We start from the raw sequence: 20,588 nt of genomic DNA, 5'->3' as shown, positions 1-20,588 counted from the left end.
GATAATTTTATACGAAATGAATTAACTCTGCCTCCACGAGAAGCCTTAAAATTGCCCGGTAATATAAAAATATTCCGTATAATTTTAATTATTTATACCATAAGAGGATGATAATAATAATAATATTATCTTCTTATACTTAGTTTTAGTAACATTATATATTTTACCTTAAAATATATTATCGAAAATTAACATTAGTATGTTCCTTATCTGACGCAAAATTCTATGAGGGCAAAAACGCGTCTCCAATTGGCTTAAATATGACTTTTGGCTAGCCATTCTAACCTTTAACCGAACGACCGGAAATAGTTCCTTCCCAGTAGAATTTGGAGAGGGGAGTAGAAACCGAGTACCTTTTATTGAAGCGTTAGAAAATATATAAGAGGAATAGCAGTTTCAGGTTATATAGGCTTATTGACTTTCAGCAATGCTATGACTTAGCGTTGTCATAAGTGGATCATTCTCTCTAAGTAGACAAAACGCTATGCTACCTATGACTAGAGTCTTTGTCGGGGTCGGTCTGGCAGCCCTTTACAACTGCCCTATACTGTGTATCACCTCAACTTCACTCTGAATTTATACTGCCGAATCTAATGTTTCTTACATCTCTTATGGTACGTTTCACGTCTGAAACGTGTTTCGAGAGCCCGAGAGAGAGAAATTTTGGGGGTTGGCTCCTCGAATTCCCCCCCCCAAAACCTATACCATATTTGTTCAAGGTCAGTTTCAAATTCCGTGGGTAGAGTTTTGTTCAATAAACGCCCCTTTAGGTGCCGTCTTGACCACTCGGTGGCACCTCTGCCGAAATATTTTCAAAATATTTATCTCTGGCGTTTGCTCTCTATACAAGCTCTGACATCACGAAACCCAGAATAAGATACCCAACCGAGACCCGGAATTTGTATACTTAGAGAGAATGATCCACTTATGCCCTTGTCTGTTGCAATATATAATAAACGGAAGTACCCAACGCAAACTTTAGTAAGTGCAAAGATAATTTAAACTCGTACCCTAGATTCGAAATCACTCTCTCGCGCGTTGCCGATAGCGTTTACCCACTTCCCGCTGGAACTCAGAATAAATTCGCTCCATGGTTTGCGCCTTACCACAACCGATGGAGCCCGATTATTCTGAGGTCACGTGCCGGAAAAGGGTAAACACTTCGTAACACAACCGTCAATGGGAAAGCTCTCAGTATTCGAATCTAGGGTACGAGTTTAAATTATCTTTGGTAAGTGGCTTTAAACTTCTTTAAGCCTCGTAAAGCTCGAGTTGCTATTCCTATTCTGTATTTTCTATGTTTTTAGCAAGTGAGAGCTGCGCTCAATTACGTAAGAGATTACGTGACTCTGTTTAGCTATAATCTGTCGGATTATAAGGGATTAAAGTAATATACACCTCAAAGATCAAGATTATCGTTAAATATAACTTCTAGGGTAGATAAAAACTTGTAAAATGCGGAAATTAAAGTTTATTGGTTTTCGGAAGAGCGTCGATTAATTCAGGGGGTCAATAGGCCCATACAAACAAATGGGGCCAACGTAGAAAGGGTTTTACCATAAGTAACATAATAATCTCGAGTACATAATAATAAGTATGACATGCTAATATTTTAAAAATAAGTATATTTTCATGATGGGTATGACATGCAAATATATTAATGATAAGAATGACATGCTAATATATTAATGATAAGAAGGGCATGCTAATATTTTAATGATCATTGTGGCATGCAAATTAGTTTTACTGATATCGCAGATTTCCGAAAAAAGCCTGAGTTCCTACATAATACAATTGACTAAGTTGAGCTCCAAAGGGTGAAACCGGTCTACAGTTGGAATCTCTGACTAAAATTTTTGATATAAGTATGACATAATGAGAGGTATGCCATGCTAGTATTTTACTGAGTTATGCCATGCTAGTATTTTACTGAGTTATGCCATGCTAGTATTTTACTGAGAGGTATGGCATGCTAGTATTTTACTGAGAGGTATGCCATGCTAGTATTTTACTGAGAGTTATGCCATGCTAGTATTTTACTGAGAGTTATGCCATGCTAGTATTTTACTGAGTGGTATGCCATGCTAGTATTTTACTGAGAGGTATGCCATGCTAGTATTTTACTGAGAGGTATGCCATGCTAGTATTTTACTGAGAGGTATGGCATGCTAGTATTTTACTGAGAGGTATGCCATGCTAGTATTTTACTGAGAGTTATGCCATGCTAGTATTTTACTGAGAGTTATGCCATGCTAGTATTTTACTGAGTGGTATGCCATGCTAGTATTTTACTGAGAGGTATGCCATGCTAGTATTTTACTGAGAGGTATGCCATGCTAGTATTTTACTGAGAGGTATGCCATGCTAGTATTTTACTGAGAGGTATGCCATGCTAGTATTTTACTGAGAGTTATGCCATGCTAGTATTTTACTGAGAGTTATGCCATGCTAGTATTTTACTGAGAGTTATGCCATGCTAGTATTTTACTGAGAGGTATGCCATGCTAGTATTTTACTGAGAGTTATGCCATGCTAGTATTTTACTGAGAGTTATGCCATGCTAGTATTTTACTGAGAGTTATGCCATGCTAGTATTTTACTGAGAGGTATGCCATGCTAGTATTTTAAACACGCTAACGCAGTGTTGTGTAAAAATTTCATTGGACGAACCATTACGCTGAACCTTTTCCCCAGCTAAAGCGTCCAATGAAAACTGTACACAAGGAAATGCACGACTTTTGACGGGTTGCGTTCTCCTTGTGTGGGGTGTTGTGGTTGTTGCTCCTAGATTGAACTATGCCCTAATAATTTCACAAGATATCATTAAAAATAGTTATAAACTTATAGTTGTATCATTCAGCTTTAGGAGTTTGTATTATGATAGGGCCCATAAGGCAGACTTGTTTTGGGCTCATTCGGTGGTATATGAGCACACAGCGTCAGTCCTACCAAGGAAAAAATAGTCATTATCCCACAGTAGAAATGAATGCTTGTCAATATTAATACGCTAAGGGGCCCATGCATGGGGGGGGGGGGGGCGCCAGGGGATGCTCAGCGCCCCCAAATGTATACTTGAGCATCCCTACCCGACCGACCAAAAAAAATTGATTGGTCAACTACCAAAAGATATGATCTAAAATATTTGTATATTAATCAAAAAGGAGAGCTACATCACAATTTAATTTCAGTAATTATTGAAAAGGGTTTTTTTACTATAGTTTTAAAAATTGGTTTTCGCGCGTTTCACTACACCAAAAGATGAAATATTTCAGTTGAAAAAATACGGAACTAGCCAATCAAAAGAGTTTCGACCAGGCTTGGAAATAAGTGGTGGTCACTGGGTCAAAGACCAGTTTATTAATTGCTCGGACCAGTTTTTTTATTCAAAAGCTAGGGGTTCACTGGTCCAGTGTCCAGTTTATTTATTTAAAATTATCTACCGTATTAATAACCAACTGGTCTACGTGACCACTTAAATAATTCAAGAGTTGGGAGTCAATGGCCAAATAGACCAGTTTAGAAATAAACTTTATTTCCAACCCTGGTTTCGACTTATATAACATTGCCTTGGTATTTTTGGGCTACAACAGGATACACGAAATAGAGAAAAGTGATTGGACAATACTATACTACAACAACGGTAAAATGTTCATAGGACTGCAGCTCATGCTTACTATTTCATAGACGTGTATCCTACTATATTATAGAAAACTATTAGCTAATCGTCTTAAAGATTAATTGTTTTAAATTCAATGAAAAAACGAATCCTTTAATTATTTTAAAAAGTAATACCAACTAATATTATAAAACATCGAAATTCATAATTTAAAAAATATCAAAATAAAGCCAATTTCGTTATATTTACTTATTTCAGGAGTGGGAGTTCAAATTTACGATTTTTAGTATCAAGGCATTGGCACCCCCCTAAAACATTTGAGCGCCTCTGAGTTTTGGCGGCAACAAACACAGCACCTTTCACGAGGAGAACACAATTTTCTTGCGTACATTTTTCATTGGTTGGACCAAGGATCCTATACGTTAGAAGGATATGAGGCGAGGAATGAAAAATGGCAGCGCCGTCGGTGGGTCATGCGCGTTAGAGAATCCGTCTTTAGATTCCGTCAAGGACAAAACATGGAGGAAGCACCGCCAAAATTTGTCCTTGAGGAAATAGAAACAAGGCGTCCCACGTTTAGAGGCTCTCTTAATATCGACGGCGCTGCCGGCGTTTTGAAAACACGGGCTGGCCGGAGGGCTACCCATCCTTCTAACATATAGGATCCTTGGTTAGACGCTTTAGCGCCTGCTGCCGTCGGAAGGGTAAAATTCGGAAATTGTAAAGGTTCGTCCAATGAAATTTGTACACAACACGGCATTAGCATGTTTAAAGGCTAGCTGCATTATCCATCTGTTTGTTGCTTCTAGGTGTCGATTTAAGCTTTTAAAGTTAGTTGCCTTTGCAGTCGTTCTTTTTTGACGTTTTAATACAGTTTCTTTATACTGAATTACCTGTTTTATAATATTTATAAATTATTACCGTTCTAAGTTATTTTTACTGATAGATAAATCTAAAAGTTATTATTAAAAATGAAATTAACTTACTTTTAAATGTGTTTTCTATCCCGCTACGAGTGACATGGACAAATGTCTAACGTCGTCTGCTTGATTTCGCGCACGTTTTTATTATTTGGTTGGAAATTTTTCCGATAAATGCCACTATTACGCTGGAGGAGCCACTGCCATAAAAGAACCGCGCGCGCTATTTGGTTTCGAGTCCAGTAATATTCGTCCAAGGTCTGACTGTTCCGGCTAGGAGCAACAAACACAAGGAGAACGCAGCTAGCCTTTAAACACGCTAACGAAGGGTTATGTACGAATTTCATTGGACGAGCGTCACGAGCCTTTATGATGAACGTTTTACGGGCGGGGGGGAAGACAATTTCCGAATTTTCCCCTTCCGACGGCAGCAGGCGCTAAAGCGTCTAACCAATAAAAATGTACGCAATAAAATCCACGGCTTTTGACGGGTTGCGTTCTCCTTGTGTGGGGTGTTGTGTTTGTTGCTCCTAGGTTCCGGGAACGCCATTCTGCCCACAGCTCTTGACATCTTTCCCTTGTCATGGCTGAGTAACAAACTACCTCGTTTGCATACGTTACGGTTGGTACGGCTGTGCTCTTCCAAAGTGTACGCTGACCGAGTATTTATTGTAGGACTCCTAAGCTAGGTTACGAACTACCCACCGCATCGTGTTTCCTTTCCCAGCTACTATCTTTTCCATGGTACTCAAAATATATTAATAGTAATTCCCAGGTACTTGTACTGGTCAACCTTCTCGATTTGCTTCCCGCCGAGAAGCTACGACCGCTCATCACCAGGCTGTGTAGAAAATTACATTGTATTTCACTTATCCATGCTAAATAGTAAGTTCCTACGATTGGCAAAGGCCGAACAAATGTCAAGTAGCTTCTGTAATCTGTAAGTCGTCAGGTTGATTTGCCAAGAGTACAATGTCGTCCGCATGAAAAAGGCCAGACACACAGGTCCTAATTCTTTGAAGTATAGGAACTTGGAGTGACGATTGAGTGGGGTATAACGGGCTGCCTTGGCGTAAATAAAACCCTACTCGATGCTAAATCATTCGTCGCAATCCCCTCCAGATAGAATGTGTAGTTACATTCCTTGTACAGACTATCAATTTCTGATATCAGAGCTATAGGTACAGCCTTGGAGGAAAGTATATTCCCACAGCTTGGACCTATCGACGCTGTCGTAAGCTTTCCTGCGGTCCAGGAAAACAATTTCCAGGCGCAAAGCCATTTTCTTGGTCAATTCAATTAATTGCATGATGACGAACAAAAAAAAGATAATAAGAATAATCGTGGCCAATTTCGATAAAATAATAGCGCGTGTCGAAACTATTGAAGTTAATGGTATTAGCGGTGTTTGAAAATACCTTTACATTTATTTATTGAAACTGGCTAATAGGCGCTTAAATAAAACATCTTCCCAGAAATTTCCAAGAAGTAATATTTCCGACAGCCAGGACTCATAAGTTACTATTTATATAGTGCTTGTTGAAATATTAGAAGCTGGAAACTTTTCTCGAACATAACATTGGTTTTTTGCTAAGCCTTAACATGTCAAAAAAAGTTACCCGGTTAAAAGGAAACACTTGTTTCATACCGTACTGCAAAAGTAATACGTTTAGTTCTAAGGAATTAGTTTTCATCGTTTCCCGAAAGATACTTTTATACGAAATGAATTAACTCTGCCTCCATGAGAAGCCTTAAAATTGCCCGGTAATATAAAAATATTCCGTATAATTTTAATTATTTATACCATAAGAGGATGATAATAATAATATTATTATCTTCTTATACTTAGTTTTAGTAACGTTATATATTTTACCTTAAAATATATTATCGAAAATTAACATTAGTATGTTCCTTATACACGTGAGCCGACGCGTTTCTTATCTGACGCAAAATTCTATGAGGGCAAAAACGCGTCTCCAATTGGCTTAAATATGACTTTTGGCTAGCCATTCTAACCGTTAACCGACCGACCGGAAATAGTTCCTTCCCAGTAGAATTTGGAGACGGGAGTAGAAACCGAGTATCTTTTATTGAAGCGTCCATTAGAAATAGGCGAAACTATAAAGTAAATTTGGTCATAACCAACTTGTTAAAATGGGAAAACGAAATCACGTGACAACCATCTCACAGCCAACATGCATTTGGTAACTCCTGTTCATAGTTGGCCGTGCGACGGAAAATAAAAAAATATTCCTTTCAGATACTGCAGACAGCAAATTAATTTTAACCTTTCTATTAAGATGGTTTAAATAATAGTAATAATACTTTAAATTAGATAATTTAGATTTTATTACTCAAAATTTAAACCGCCATTAGCAAAATAAAATGAATAGTGGTTCGTATTTCGTAGGATAGATGGCGCTTCAGTTCTCCACAAAAAGTCACGTGACTACCATCTTTTCAGCCCCCCTAGACTTTATAGTTTCGCCTATTCCGCGACAATAAATCGTCCGAGCTGCTATTCCTCTTTTACATTTTCTTTGAATGAAAGTCGTCAAAAACTGTTTATCTCTGAACTAGAGGCGCCATTTCGACTGCTACTCCTGAACCAAAAATCAGCTGTGTTTCCATAGCAACCCTTCACAAACAAACAACGTTACCAGGAGAACGTGCGAGGGCGAGTATTTCCCATAATTTTGTAAAGATTACATTTAATTTAACTAATTTAAATAAATTGAAATGGAAGAACTACCCAAACTTGAGAGTGAAAATCCACCAACTGAACTGCTGCCACTTCAAATCCCCATTAAGCCCATTAAACCAGATTCGGATGAAAATAGCCAAGATGAAGAAGATGATGATGAGGATGAAACTATCCAGCACATTGAAGGATCGTACAATCCCTCAGACTACGAACACTTGAACACAACAGCTGAAATTAAAGAGCTTTTTCAATTCATTATGCATTATACTCCGCAAAACATTGACCTGGAACACAAACTACGACCCTTTATACCCGATTTCATCCCCGCTGTTGGTGACATTGATGCATTTATTAAAGTTCCTCCTCCAAAGGGAGAAACTGATAAGCTAGGATTGCAAGTCTTAGACGAACCAACGGCGAAACAGTCCGATCCAACTGTCCTTGATTTGCAATTGAGGGCCATTTTGAAAGAATCAACTACTAAAACGACAGTCGTAAAGAGTCTAGACAATGCTGACAAACGCCCCAAAGAGATTGAAGCTTGGGTAAAGAATATGGGCAATCTGCACCGTTCAAAACCACCACCAACAGTTCATTACACAAGAAATATGCCCGATATTGAGTCATTAATGCAAGAGTGGGACCCAGAGTTTGAAGAAATGTTAAAGCAGAATGGGCTACCGTCTGGGCATATGGATTGTACCTTGGACGAATATGTACAATTAGTTTGTTCCTTGTTGGATATTCCAATTTACAAATCAAAAGTGCAGTCCTTGCATGTGTTGTTTACTTTATATTCAGAGTTTCGTAACCTACAACATTTTAACACTGGAATGTCCCAAACACAATCTGAAGAAGAACCTCACGCTGATAGGCTTATAATACAATAATTAATTAATTATCTTTAAAATAGGCCTAAAAATCCATCCAAAACTTTGTTTAGTGGGCGTTTTATTTGTACATAAAATTTGTTTTAAATGTAATTAAAAAAATTATAAAAGAATATTTAATCAGTCCATGTTTTATTTTTGAACAAAACAATTAAAAATGTTAATAAAAGTTTTGTAGCAGTAAAAATTAAATTTGTACTTTAATTTAAAATTAATAAAACTATTCGGTAATAGTTTAAATTTGTTAGTGCACCTAATAGGGAACTTAAGTTACGTTTCTTCTACACAGAGAGACTGTACGTTGGGCCATACCTGCAAAATATATTATACATTATTAATTGCTAATTATTTCATTGATGTTTATTTACCTTGCATACAACGCGACTTCTTAGCAATCCAATAGGAACTGCACCATAAGATCTTGAATCTGAAGAATTTTCTTTATTATCTCCTTCAAGCCATACGTGCCCCACAGGAACCTAAATTAAATTAATCATGAATACTTATAATTAAAATCTATTTAGCTGAATTACTTACAATTTTACTTGAAAAGCCCCATTTCAGCTTATCACCCGGAAGCCCGATGACTCTCTTGCAAATAAATTGCTTCGGGTCCGAAGGAGATCTTGAAATTACTACGTCACCGCTAATAATTTTAACACAATTATTATAACCCATCATGAAATTATTTTGTAACATAATAATTATTACCGTTTAAAGTTATTCTTAAATATTGTTATGTGTTCTGTTATTATTAGATCTTTTGACTGTATGGTGGGTTCCATGGAAGGTCCAGTACACTATAAAAAAATTAAGTTAATATTAATTAATTTAATGATTAAATTATGTCAATTCTCACAATAACAACGTCTCCAATGTATTCCATGGTGCAGTATAGCACACAGGCGCATTTAAGTCCGTATCCAGCAGCCTTAAATGTTGATTTTAACAATTTTTTAAATAATAACGAAGACATTAAGTATAAATTAATTTAAGTAATTATTTCTAAGTTCTAACTATAATTGAGCGGATAATGTTAAAACCAGAATGCGCGAAATACCTCTATCGAGGCCATGTGGAAACTTCAAATTTTCACGTCCTCCTGTTACGTAATTATTGCATCCCTAGCGAGGAATTTATTTTAATTTTACGTTGATTTCCATTTAATTTATAATTTAAATGTAATATAAAATACATTATAATATTAAGTTATTTATCATTTGATTTCATAAAATTTTTATTTATTTATATATTAAAGTGAATAAAATAAACCACAGATCGCGCTCAAGTAGCGGAACTAGATAAATCGAATCTAAAATGGCACCCATAGTTCCCATCTCTGGCGATCATCCTAATGAAGATGACAACGATTTCCATCCATCAGATGAAGATATTCCTGATTTCGTCTATCATGAGGCCGAAGTAGAGTCTGATAGTTCCAATAACAGTGAAGATGAGGAGGGTCCAGGTGGGGGTTATCAATTATTACCCCAAGACCCCGATGGTGCTCTACCAGTCAACGACAATGGCCAAGTCTTAGCAGACCATCATCAAGAAGACAATGACAATCAACCAATCTACCCAGGTTTGGGTTATGTTACCGCAATGTTCCACGAGGTATTGAACAATCCCATGTCAGAGGAACCAGTTTTGGAAACAGAAGAACAACCACCTATGGAATCAATCACCATGGACGACGAACATATCGCGAAGATAAAAGAAGCCATGGCTAACATTAGCTTACCAACCTCTGCCATTCCAGGCTGGGCTAGTTCTATTCCAGAAGACAGGTGGAAGACGGATCTTGTTGCCAAAATACAAGATCGAAAGAGCCAATGATGTGTTGGTTGCAATTTAAAAGATGCTATGCTTGTTAATGCTATTGTATTTATTTTGTAAAGTTAAATAATCAATGCTCAATTGGGTATGTAAATTTTAATTTCATTTTATGTATATTTGAAAAGTAATAAACTGTTAATAATAAAGAAATTGGAAGTTTCTAAGTCCGTAATCTGTATCGCAACAATGTCCAGTTGGCTGGGATCATGTTCTTTATTTGCTGAAAAATTAAAAATGAGTTAAAATTGAGTACATTTTTAATGCCCTTTTACAAGTCAATATTGACTTAACCCGAAAAACCATGTTAAAAAAACCTAAAAAATATTAATAAAAAATTGAAATTGCATGAGGAAATGTGTAAACTCAACAGGGTTTCTTGTTAACTTAACTACGTTTTCATAGAATGCTTTTGAAATGTAACAACAGTACAGACAATCCCAGAACTTGAAAATTCTTAGTTTAACAAACATTTATTTTAAGGTCATATAGATATAATTTAGCTACCAAGCTTTTGTAAGTTTATTAACCTTTTGGATGACAGTTTTGGACACCCCAAAAAACACTGGAAATAGATATTGAAGATAACACCTTGTATAAATACAAGCACTTTTGGTACAAGTATACGTACGGCTCTAAATTTAAAGATGACTAAGCCAGCAACTACAGCGAGGACGAAGAAGGAAACCAACAGGACGTCCCTGGTCACGTGGGACGGGTTGGCGGCGGCAGTCAGGGTTTTGTTGACCAGTATCTCGGGTAACCCGGCGTCCATCCCCAGTGGGTCTGGGGTTTGCGTGATGTTCCATATATTGGGTCCGGAATCTGGCTGGTCAAACACCTTCTCGACGTCCGAAGTCCTATAAGTAGGCGAATGTTTCACTTTCAAATCTCCCACGCCCATGGTGGCCGGTTGCTGGCAAGATCGCGCGATTCGAGAAGTTCAAAATGGACGAGGTTTTCGGCGCGGGGTTGCGCGAATCTGCCTAAAATACGGCTGAACAAATACTCGGGTACTTGTACGCCCCATTGCGATATTATTGTGTACTCAGCTTATGAAGCTCGAAATCGGGCGTTATACGGAATTAAAACATTCTGAAGTTCTTATAAAGTGGAAATATGTTTCTCGGTAATTTGAAACCAATCGGCCGTTGACATTTGGCGATTTAAACTAATGTTTACCTTGTCGTAATATAACCAAAATCCGTAGGTTGTTTGTTAGGATGGCCAAAGTTCATGTAAATAAATGTTGACGTCACTGGAAGCCCATTCCGTTTAGTAAGATGTTGGTTACTGACATTGGCGCACCTAAGAGGGGGGGGGGGGCTCGGGGACTGGGTCACCCCCAAAACGAAATGAACGTTTAGGATTTATGTTTCATTAAAAGTCTTAAAATGTTCTCAACTTAGTTCATTAGATCAATCCGGGTCCCCTCCATAAACAACCCTGGGTGCGCCACTGGTTACGGATTAGGAATATGGAACTGAGTACATCCAGTGCCGTTTCAATTGAATTTTTTAATATTCATAAACTTTCGTAGGCTCCTTCGAACCTAGGAAGGTCCCTTCAAACCGAGGACTATATATTCGCTTCGTTTACAAGACAGGCGTGTCCATTCAAAGAACTTGTTAACACTTGCAAAACACGCAAGAAGGCTTTTGACCAGCCGTTAGAGGCGCCATTAGTAGCACTGCTGAAGCGGGGGGGGGGGAATTTGGGCCAGCGTCTGCTATTGTATGCAAGTTGCGTAATTGGACACACCCGTCTATTAAGCAAAGCGTATATATAGTCTTTGCTTCAAACTTTCGTAGGATCTTTCGAACCTAGGAAAGTCCCATCAAACGTTCGCAGGCCCCTTCAAACCGTCGTAGGATCTTTCGAACCTAGGAAAGTCCCTTCAAACATTCGCCGGCCCCTTCAAACCTTCGTTGGATCTTTCGAACCTAGGAAAGTCCCTTAAAACATTCGCCGGCCCCTTCAAAACTTCGTAAGATCTTTCGAACCTAGGAAAGTCCCTTAAAACATTCGCCGGCCCCTTCAAACCTCAATTCGTAAGATCTTTCGAACCTAGGAAAGTCCCTTCAAACATTCGCAGGCCCCTTCAAACCTTCGTAGTGCCTTTCGAACCTTCTTAGGCCCTTTCCAACCTTGGAAGGTGGCTTCAATAGTTCGTAGGCCCTTTCAAACGTTGAAAGGTCCCTTCAAACCATCGTAGGCCCTTTCGAACTTTAGAAGGTCCCTTCAAATCTTAGTAGGCCCTTTCGAACTTTAGAAGGTCCCTTCAAATCTTAGTAGGCCATTTCGAACCTTAGCACGTCCCTTCAAATCTTAGTAGGTCCTTTCGAACCTCAGATGGTCCCATCAAACTTTCGTAAACCCTGGGCACAATGCCCATTGGATAAAATGGCCCCGAGTACAGCCTTCGGTAATTCTAAATTGCTTATCACTTTAGTACAGTCAAAGTTACAGATCGATTACGGGCAAGTGTTAAAATTTATTGATGTTTTATAAGTTTATTTAAGTCAGCAAAAGACGCTTTTTTGAAGATTAAGATGTTAAGATGGCCGTTACTGCCCAAGGGGTATTTAAATCCATGACGTCAAACGGGTTTTTATTTAGAGTTTAAATAAAGATGTTAATTACTACTAGGAAGACGATGGAACAGGCTAAAAATGATTTTAGGTATGTTTTAACAAGGTTTATTAATACTTAAGTTCCAAGGTAAACTAAATAAACTATAACAAACGTATTTCATATACAATTCAACCGTCGCCACAATTCTGGCAACATGGTATCCCCCAATTCCTGGTCAACTTTCATATCCATCCTCCGACTCTGTTCAGGGGTCATGTTTTCCCTCCAGGTACCAGTGACCCCCTTTCGTACAAAATCGACGGCGATTCTGGGCGAGGATCCTTTGGGAACCATGTACCTCATGAGTTCATTGGTAGTTTCTTTCATGACGTCGAAGCTACTGAAATGCACGATATCTTCTAGGATTCGCGGCTCTTTTTGTATCATGGCCTTGTACTGGGGACCCATGAACTCGACTATTTTTCGAATGTTTTCTTTGGGTTTCGCCTTCAGTTCCTCGAAGCTGAGGAAGAGGACATTGGGTTGGCGAAGACTCAGGTCGTACCACGCCCGGACATGTTCGAAGTAATCGTGGTAATTAACTTGACCTTTCATGAAGATTTCAAAATAGTCGTCGAATTGGCCGTCTTTGAATTTGTAGGCAGGCACCGCTTTGGTGTGCTCGAAGAAAGAAATTACGGCGTCCTTCGGGTTTCGTGATAAGTATACATATCTGTAACAAATGATTTCTTCAGTATCTTAAGTACTTGTAAATAGACGTTTCAATAAAACCATCTGTCTTTAAGATCAATTAAAATATTCGCTTGTTCTGCACGGTTGCACCGTGAACTATTCGCCAAGTTCTGAAAATTGGGGCTACACTTTTTACTCTTCCCCAAAAGTGGAAGTAAAGAGAATAAACTGATATAATCGTCTTCTATCCAGGGTTGGACATAAGGCACTAGTCACGGCATTTAAGTACTAAATTAATGATCTGACTACTAAAATAAATCTGGGGGCTCACTAGTGATAAATTTTTTCTAAATATTCATAAATGATGGCGAATATGGCGTTATCATAAATTCATCATTCATCAAATCCCATTTTATTTGAAAACAAAATTGTGATCGGCCTAAGTTATAGTCATGTAACTCGAGTGATAATAAATTCCCATTTTAATTCTGGTGGGTAAAGCAAAATGTTGCCTGTCCTTATTGTTTTTATATCCCCCCTAGTCAGTGACTACTAAAATACTAAGATAGGAGGCTCACTAGTCAGGCTGACTACTAAACAATATCATTATGTCCAACCCTGCTTCTATCCAGAACTTATTACTCTACTCCGAATAGTCCTTTAAATAAAAAAATCATTCATAGCCGAATATAGAGTTTGTGCTGCCTGGACTGGACATATAACGGGTTTTTCTATAGTTTCTCTTTATACTGCCAAAGCTGAGAAATTTCTATGCATAGATCTGGCAGCATTTTTCAACAGGGGGCGCAAGACAGTCAGAGAGGGATTTATTTAAGTGCCTATTCCCAGGTCAACCGTAAAGAAACCACCCATTAAAGGATAAAATATCCATTGGGACTACTTACTTAGCCTCCGTCGAAAGGGGTATGGTGTCCACTGTCAGATGCGTCTTGAAAGCTCCGGGTCGTACGAAGTTATCGAAACTTTCCTGTCCCATCATCTCCATGAAAGGCACTCGGTGGTGATAATCCTTAGGGTTCTCGGGGGGCTGCCCCCTTTTCAGTGCCAAATACACGATTTGGTGCAACCTGTAGAAAAAAATGTGTCAAATCTCCAAAATAGCATTATTATTAATATAAGTAAAATATTAAATAAAAGTATGGTACTTAAAGAGTTCGGTCGCCAAAAGTGACAATAGGCGCTTACATAAAACATCTTCATGAAAATTGCCAAGAAGTAATATTTCCGAGAGCTAGGACCTGCAAGTTACTGTTTATACAGTGCTTGTTGAAATAATAGAAACTTTTCACCTGTAAATAGAACGCCGTGTTTTTGCTAAGCCTTAATAAGTAAAAAAAAAAAGCTACCTGGTTAAAAGGAAACACTTGTTGCGTACCGTAAAGATGAAAAGTTTCCATTATTTCAACAAGCACTATATAAACAGTGACTTGCAGGTCGTACCTCTCGGGAATATTACTTCTTGGAAATTTCCTTGAAGGATGTTTTATTGAAGGGTCTATTATCAAAAGTATGTTTTTGAAATGAATTTAACTTGACAATTAAATTTGAGAGGAGAGGAGTAAGGGAATGAAGTTCAAACGTATTAAATAGCGTCGCCAGGTGAGAGCGTCGAAAAATAAGGAAACACTAGCGGGCTTATTGATTTCTTGCAGCTTGACGGAAACGCTACCGCCATCTATCTACGTTTTAATACAAAACCCGTAAGAGAAAACCAGAATGTTGGTAGATCTTCAACATTGGAAAGTGGCACACTTTTGAAAATTATGTCGCTTTTGCTGGCATGCTGTGAAATACCGAGTTTAGGTCTCCGATTAAAAAACAATTACCTTTAGAAAAGAAAGGGATGATTAAAATAGATTTTATCGTAGGTATCGCCATCTATGTTTACGTTTTTTGAATAAAAGGCAGACGAGCTGCCGGGTGCTGCTAATACTATACAGTATGTTACTAGGTACCGGAATTAGCCTTTTCAGTTCAAGAAGTTCATAAACTGCTAAGCAAGCGATAAATCACAATGCGTTTGCTTAGCAGACGAAAATCCCAGTGACGGCGCCAGGTTTTTCGGGGTAGGTTGGCCAAATATAGGAAGAGCCCCATATTTATTTTTAGGAGCCCCTTGGAAAGAATTAAGGGCCCCTTTTAGTTTCCTAAAGCACGCCCAACTTTGACACTCGCGCAATAGCGGCCAGCCCATTTGCCGAAATTCCATAAACAAGGATTTTTCCGCTATAAACCATGCTATAAACTATCGGCGTTCAGCGCCACGCTCGTTCTTATATTGGCTTCAATGCAAAAACTATTATAAAAATAATTTTCCGCTAGGGGCACTCAACGCCAAGAGATATTTTTGTTCGTAGGTTAACATATAAACTTCAACGAATGGCCAATGGGTTGGCCGCTATCGCGAGAGTGTCAAAGTTGGCCGTGCCTAAAGCAAGCAAAATATGGTGATTCGTACTTTTACATTTTATACTCATTGTAATATTTTTTGGTTGTATACCATTGAACCGAATCCCGTTCGACCGAATCCCATTGAACCGAAAAGTATTTTCGTTTATAGCCCAACATGGCGGGATTCAGTTGAATGGGAAATTTAAATCTGGTTCGTTTTCACTTCGGGTAGGTTAGTTCAGGTTGGGTTAGGTTAGGTTAGGTTAGGGAAAAAAGTCTAAAAAAACACGTCGGTACGAAATAATAAATATTTAAGACATAGTTTAGTCCAAATTAGATATACTATCGTCACGTAACCTACGATATAGAAATATGTATCACTAACGGTATATTGAATGAAAACGGCGCAAAACGCGGTTTTCGGTCGATTGGAATTCGGACGAATGGGATTTCGGTCCAATGGTCTACAATCTTTTTAACATGGACTAAGTAAGAATCTTTTTTCTAAATCAGCCTGTTATCTTACTCGTTTCTTAAAATTGACTAGTAATTTTCCTTAAATACCAAAATAGGATTCTTGCTTGGAATGTCTAAGGAAATGTGTTTGTAACTGATTCATCGATTTTCGAGTGGTTTGACATATAAAGAAATCCCGTACGCTCTAGAAAAAATGATTTTAAAAATCCTCAAATCAACTTGCATATATTTACGAAAATGTACAAAAATTGTTGCTCAAACAATGAAAATTAAAATTAGTTTAAATTTATGGTCGCGGTTTTCGGTCGATTGGAATTCGGTTGAATGGTACATTCGGACGAATGGGATTTCGGTCCAATGGTCCACAATCATATTTTTTGGGTGAAATATTAAGGAATTTAGAAGTTAACCCCCAGATTCTTTCGTTTATTTTACATTTTTAGCGCCCGTTTGATCGGATTGCTGTTCTCATTTGCATACCACGTGACGCCGCCACTGTAAAACCCAGCTGTTGCTCTTGTACACGCTGAAAATGTCAATCAAATCTTGTTATTTTTATTATTTACAACGAACCATGTGGTACCGCACTTAGGGTACGTGACCAGGAAGAGGTCATCTTTGGCGGCCTTGTACTTCATGGCTGCTCTGACGTTTGCGGCCTGGAAGGATCCAGGGAAATGCATGCCATCAACTTCGACGTAGGTCGGAAATAGCACCATGCTGTTTAAATATCAAGTTACACGTTTGTTAAAGGGAATAATAACCTTTAGTATTTCCATAGCCCTGCCAAAAGGGTTCCAATATTGACCGCTTCCTCCTATGGCGGTTGGCATTTTTGCAGTGGCCTAGTGAGTTATTTGGCGCCCAGGGCCCAACTCCAAAGTTTGCCCCCCCCCCCCCCCCACCTACGCCGGCCCAATTTTCGCCATAAAATTCCTTGTTTTTAAACGAAACCTAATCATTATCAATAACAAAATAAATATTAATATTTTACAAGTTAATTGATATATTAAAAAAATTTCAAGTTTCCAATATCCGCTTTAATACTTTAGGCGCCTCTTTGGCGCCCCCGTGACCGTCGGCGCCCGGGGCGTATGCCCCCCCCCCTGCCCCTCACTACGCCTCTGCATTTTTGGTAATCCATAAAAAGTTTGGGGTCTTCCTTGAAGAAAGTTTTAAGTTGCTTAATTCAAACAATTCTGTCGCCCATTAACAATGACTAGTGAAAATGACTCTTTAGCCACGGTCACACGGACTAAATAGGCTAAATAAGGTCCCCATAAGCAAAGGTCTAGGCCAAATTTTCGACGATCACATACCCGTTATTAAGAGGTAGGTATTCAAAATCTGCACCTCCTAGTGGTTATATTATCAACTAGGCATTTTCCCAAATGAATTTCGCGCGTTTCGTGATGAATGCGCAGAAGGCGTGCGCGAACGTTTACAAACTTAGATGTAGAAATTTTAAAAACTAACTTAGATGGCTTTACTGCCCTATCGTCGTACGTTAATTTTTTTCTCTCCGAGACAATGCCGTTAAGAGGGGCCCCTATGGTAGACCTTTGCTTATGGGGACCTTATATTAGGATTATGATGCGACTTTATTCGAAGAAGTTTACTCGGCACTTACGTAGCAACTAGTATTTATCTTTATTGCGTGCTTTATTTTAAAAAAAAAGCAGGATACACGACGACGAAGTATTAAAGCTTAGACTGCAGTACAATGCGCCTTTTACCATGGTTTTAGTATCGTCCAATCACTTCATGTACCCTGGTTTATCGCAAAAATATAGCCACAAAATGCTTTATCCTTCATATCATAGCTATACCGCCAAGGGAAAATTTGCAATGGGCATTAGTTTTGCCATGGCAACCGAAAATGTTTTTGACAACACAGTACGTATATTATCTCATTGAAAATAGCATGGGAATCTGAGCGCTTCTAAGGGTGCCCGGTCCCCCCCTGTAAAAATTTTCAAAACCAAAAAATTAACAAAATTGACAAATTAAATTAATTTTATGATATTTTGATGAATTTTGGTCAATTTGATCAGAATCAGTAAAAATGGAGAAAAGCGAAATATAAAAAGTTGTATTTACCAGCTAATCGCCAAATCGACGGTAATAAATGAATTTGATCAAAATTAATAAAATAGAATTTAGTTGTTTGAATTTGATCAAAATTAATAATTTTAATTAGAATTATTATTATTATTTTTTTGAAGTGCTCAGATTCCCATGTCATTTTCAATGGGAAAATATACATACTGTGTTGTCAAAAACATTTTCGTTTGCCATGGCAAAACTAATGCCCATTGCAACTTTTCCCTTGGTGAAATTCCTTGTTACCATAAGGTCTACGTACCCACGTAGTTTCAACAAAATCGGTGATTATCACCTCGGGTAGTCTCCTCGTGAGTTCACAACAGGTATCGTTGCTACTTGTTTTGATCAGATGACGACTCAATTAGGTATTTAACTAGTTGGTTAGTGGGTTTTATTTGTCGTGTGACCGCAGCTTTTGACACTAAAAGTAACTTTCAACGATAATATCTCAGAATAAACATCGTTAAAACGCCAATTTTAAGACTTGTTTAACATATTTGCAAAATCGACTAATAACCACAATAAAAAAGCTACGCGATACCTGATGATAACACGCGCAATACAAATTTGAGCTGGTAAAAGTACTTCCACAAAGTACAGTTTTTCCCCGCTAATACTTCTACGCTTTCATAGGAGCACCTGTTTTATTTTATAAACGACAAACGGTCGACCAAATATTAGGCCTTGTCAGTATCCCCACCGTTCAAAATAACGGTAAAAAACGCCACCGATCAGTTTAGAAAAATATTTTCGGCGGCGTAATCGTCGGCCATTTTCGGTATGGAGATACATGCCGGAAGGCAGGCAAGGCTGCCAGATTTCGATAGACCGAAAACGGCCAACTCTCAAATGTTTTCGTTTTCAAAACGAAAATTTTGCGGCGTAGCTATCGACTAAGACTATTCATACCTCTACTTGGAATGCCTATCCTGGCGTATAGCGTATGTTAAGATAACTCTGACGGCTTTGGCCCCGCCTACGAGAGAAAAAATCCCGTCTGCGCGCGCTCCCCTCTCACGTTCCAAGTAAAGGTATGAATTCCTGCCACTTGCAACTTACAGCGAATACACAACAAAACACATAACCTGCGTTTAAATAACGCAACGAAATGCAAGAATCTATCAAGAACCACGGTCACACGACAGGCTAAATCCGTTTAATACCGTGTTTGAAACCGTTTTCAATAGTTAGTTTTAATGTTAATTTATTAAAATTATGTCACACATATCTTAGAAAACAACTTTAAACTGGCATTATGTTTGTATTTTACCCACTACTGTAATATCGTCTGATCACTAACTTCTTCGTGAACTCTGGTTTACCGCTAAAATAGCTAGAAAATATTTTGTTATTACTGACCGCCAAACTCTCTTCACGTTGCCGAACCGGGGTTTTGATAACACGGTGACTAAAATACGGAATATAACTAGTTAATGATAGGGTTTTAATTGCCGTTTGATCGTGGTAGTGCAGTAATACTATAAATACCTTTACACTTGATTACTTCCAAGGGAAAGTCACTGTCGTAACCGGATAACTAGTATTAGTTACTCAACGCATTTATAAATAAAATCCATTGAACAGTATCTGCGGTATCAGAAAACAGTTTAATCTTTTGGGCAAGTTCACTAAAACGCCTGTATATGACTAAAAAGCTATAATGCCAATTTTTTATATATATACTAGAGAAATCCGCGGTAAAAGTTTCAAGGACGTTTTACTTTTTTGACTAATTTTTAGTTCCATATCGAAATATATTTTTATGTGGGACTATTGCTTTACTCAATGTGTTGTAGTAGTTGCTGTTAAGTGTTTGTCCTATTTTGCGTAAGAGTCTCCGCGAAATTGCCGTAACAAAGGATTAATATTAGAGTTGCATTTTTATACAGCCCATAACAGTGGCATCACTATATTTTTCGTTTCATGTCCTTGGTGTCTCAGCAACCACTGAAATGGCAAATGTAAATGATACGTGGATACATTGGGTATGAAAATCTATGACGGGCACTCGAGGGTCCATAAATTTGGGCATTGCGTATCTCCGAAACGGTTAAGGTGGAAAATGTAAACGATACATTGGGTATAAAAATCTCTACCAATCGCGATACCCAAAATTTTTGGCACTCGGGGGCCCATAAATTTAGGCATTACATCGCCCCCATCGCCCCCCCCCCTATGGATCCGCCCCTGCATTACATATCTCTGAAACGGTTAAGGTGATAAAATTAAATGTTACATCAGTGGATAGGAAATGAAAAGCATTCGCGGTTACAATTTCCATTTAGGCCAATAGGACCCAAAGGTATTTTGTCGTTAAAGATATTTATATGCAGATGTGGAACTAATATTACGGAGTGGTC

The 20,588-nt window shown here is 38.2% G+C and overlaps 5 protein-coding genes across 6 annotated transcripts; 2 read left to right on the top strand and 3 right to left on the bottom strand.

The window, feature by feature from the left end:
* The first annotated feature begins 7,130 nt into the window (after nucleotides 1–7,130).
* IFT46 (intraflagellar transport 46) lies at nucleotides 7,131–8,287 on the top strand. Its single transcript, XM_090165963.1, has one exon. It carries the CDS (start codon nucleotides 7,276–7,278, stop codon nucleotides 8,128–8,130), a length of 855 nt encoding a protein of 284 aa, XP_090022089.1. The 5' UTR covers nucleotides 7,131–7,275; the 3' UTR covers nucleotides 8,131–8,287.
* Nucleotides 8,246–9,280, bottom strand: LOC149958625 (mitochondrial inner membrane protease subunit 1). Of its 2 annotated transcripts, XM_090165966.1 has the most exons (6): nucleotides 9,191–9,280; nucleotides 8,990–9,061; nucleotides 8,842–8,930; nucleotides 8,668–8,776; nucleotides 8,499–8,609; nucleotides 8,246–8,442 (listed from the first exon to the last, which is right to left on the bottom strand). In XM_090165966.1, the coding sequence occupies exons 1-6, from the start codon at nucleotides 9,203–9,205 to the stop codon at nucleotides 8,401–8,403; spliced, it is 438 nt and encodes a 145-aa protein (XP_090022092.1). In that variant the 5' UTR covers nucleotides 9,206–9,280; the 3' UTR covers nucleotides 8,246–8,400. The 2 variants fall into 2 exon arrangements, with proteins under 2 accessions (XP_090022092.1, XP_090022091.1); XM_090165965.1 differs by lacking the exon at nucleotides 9,191–9,280 and having other exon boundaries at nucleotides 8,990–9,182.
* A 111-nt stretch (nucleotides 9,281–9,391) lies between these two features.
* Nucleotides 9,392–10,147, top strand: LOC149958624 (uncharacterized). Its single transcript, XM_090165964.1, has one exon. The coding sequence runs from the start codon at nucleotides 9,448–9,450 to the stop codon at nucleotides 9,967–9,969; it is 522 nt and encodes a 173-aa protein (XP_090022090.1). The 5' UTR covers nucleotides 9,392–9,447; the 3' UTR covers nucleotides 9,970–10,147.
* LOC149958623 (uncharacterized) lies at nucleotides 10,058–10,999 on the bottom strand. Its single transcript, XM_090165968.1, has 2 exons — nucleotides 10,598–10,999; nucleotides 10,058–10,189 (listed from the first exon to the last, which is right to left on the bottom strand). Exons 1-2 carry the CDS (start codon nucleotides 10,868–10,870, stop codon nucleotides 10,130–10,132), a joined length of 333 nt encoding a protein of 110 aa, XP_090022094.1. The 5' UTR covers nucleotides 10,871–10,999; the 3' UTR covers nucleotides 10,058–10,129.
* A 1,643-nt stretch (nucleotides 11,000–12,642) lies between these two features.
* LOC149958622 (sulfotransferase ssu-1-like) lies at nucleotides 12,643–19,864 on the bottom strand. Its single transcript, XM_090165962.1, has 4 exons — nucleotides 19,717–19,864; nucleotides 16,696–16,842; nucleotides 14,139–14,321; nucleotides 12,643–13,273 (listed from the first exon to the last, which is right to left on the bottom strand). Exons 2-4 carry the CDS (start codon nucleotides 16,839–16,841, stop codon nucleotides 12,718–12,720), a joined length of 885 nt encoding a protein of 294 aa, XP_090022088.1. The 5' UTR covers nucleotide 16,842; nucleotides 19,717–19,864; the 3' UTR covers nucleotides 12,643–12,717.
* Nucleotides 19,865–20,588: the final 724 nt, after the last annotated feature.

The sequence above is a fragment of the Leiobunum rupestre genome, chromosome 2, assembly GCF_980474605.1.
Source record: "Leiobunum rupestre chromosome 2, qqLeiRupe1.1.hap1, whole genome shotgun sequence".
Lineage (NCBI taxonomy): Eukaryota > Metazoa > Arthropoda > Arachnida > Opiliones > Sclerosomatidae > Leiobunum > Leiobunum rupestre.
The sequence above is the reverse complement of the archived record's forward strand: the minus strand, read 5'-3'. Positions and strand labels throughout refer to the sequence as shown.

What these genes read in the sequence shown, in the direction of transcription:
- IFT46 (XM_090165963.1), top strand. Translation starts at nt 7,276, where the DNA reads ATGGAAGAACTACCCAAACTTGAGAGTGAAAATCCACCAACTGAACTG.
- LOC149958622 (XM_090165962.1), bottom strand. Translation starts at nt 16,841, where the DNA reads ATGGTGCTATTTCCGACCTACGTCGAAGTTGATGGCATGCATTTCCCT. An exon ending in CCTAAGTGCGGTACCACATG is followed by an intron (nt 14,322 to 16,695) that starts GTTCGTTGTAAA and finishes TTTTTTCTACAG; the next exon opens with GTTGCACCAAATCGTGTATT. An exon ending in CCCCTTTCGACGGAGGCTAA is followed by an intron (nt 13,274 to 14,138) that starts GTAAGTAGTCCC and finishes CATTTGTTACAG; the next exon opens with ATATGTATACTTATCACGAA.
- LOC149958624 (XM_090165964.1), top strand. Translation starts at nt 9,448, where the DNA reads ATGGCACCCATAGTTCCCATCTCTGGCGATCATCCTAATGAAGATGAC.
- LOC149958623 (XM_090165968.1), bottom strand. Translation starts at nt 10,870, where the DNA reads ATGGGCGTGGGAGATTTGAAAGTGAAACATTCGCCTACTTATAGGACT. An exon ending in TCATCTTTAAATTTAGAGCC is followed by an intron (nt 10,190 to 10,597) that starts GTACGTATACTT and finishes TTAATTTTTCAG; the next exon opens with CAAATAAAGAACATGATCCC.
- LOC149958625 (XM_090165965.1), bottom strand. Translation starts at nt 9,106, where the DNA reads ATGTCTTCGTTATTATTTAAAAAATTGTTAAAATCAACATTTAAGGCT. An exon ending in ACATTGGAGACGTTGTTATT is followed by an intron (nt 8,931 to 8,989) that starts GTGAGAATTGAC and finishes ATTTTTTTATAG; the next exon opens with TGTACTGGACCTTCCATGGA. An exon ending in GAAGTCGCGTTGTATGCAAG is followed by an intron (nt 8,443 to 8,498) that starts GTAAATAAACAT and finishes TATATTTTGCAG; the next exon opens with GTATGGCCCAACGTACAGTC.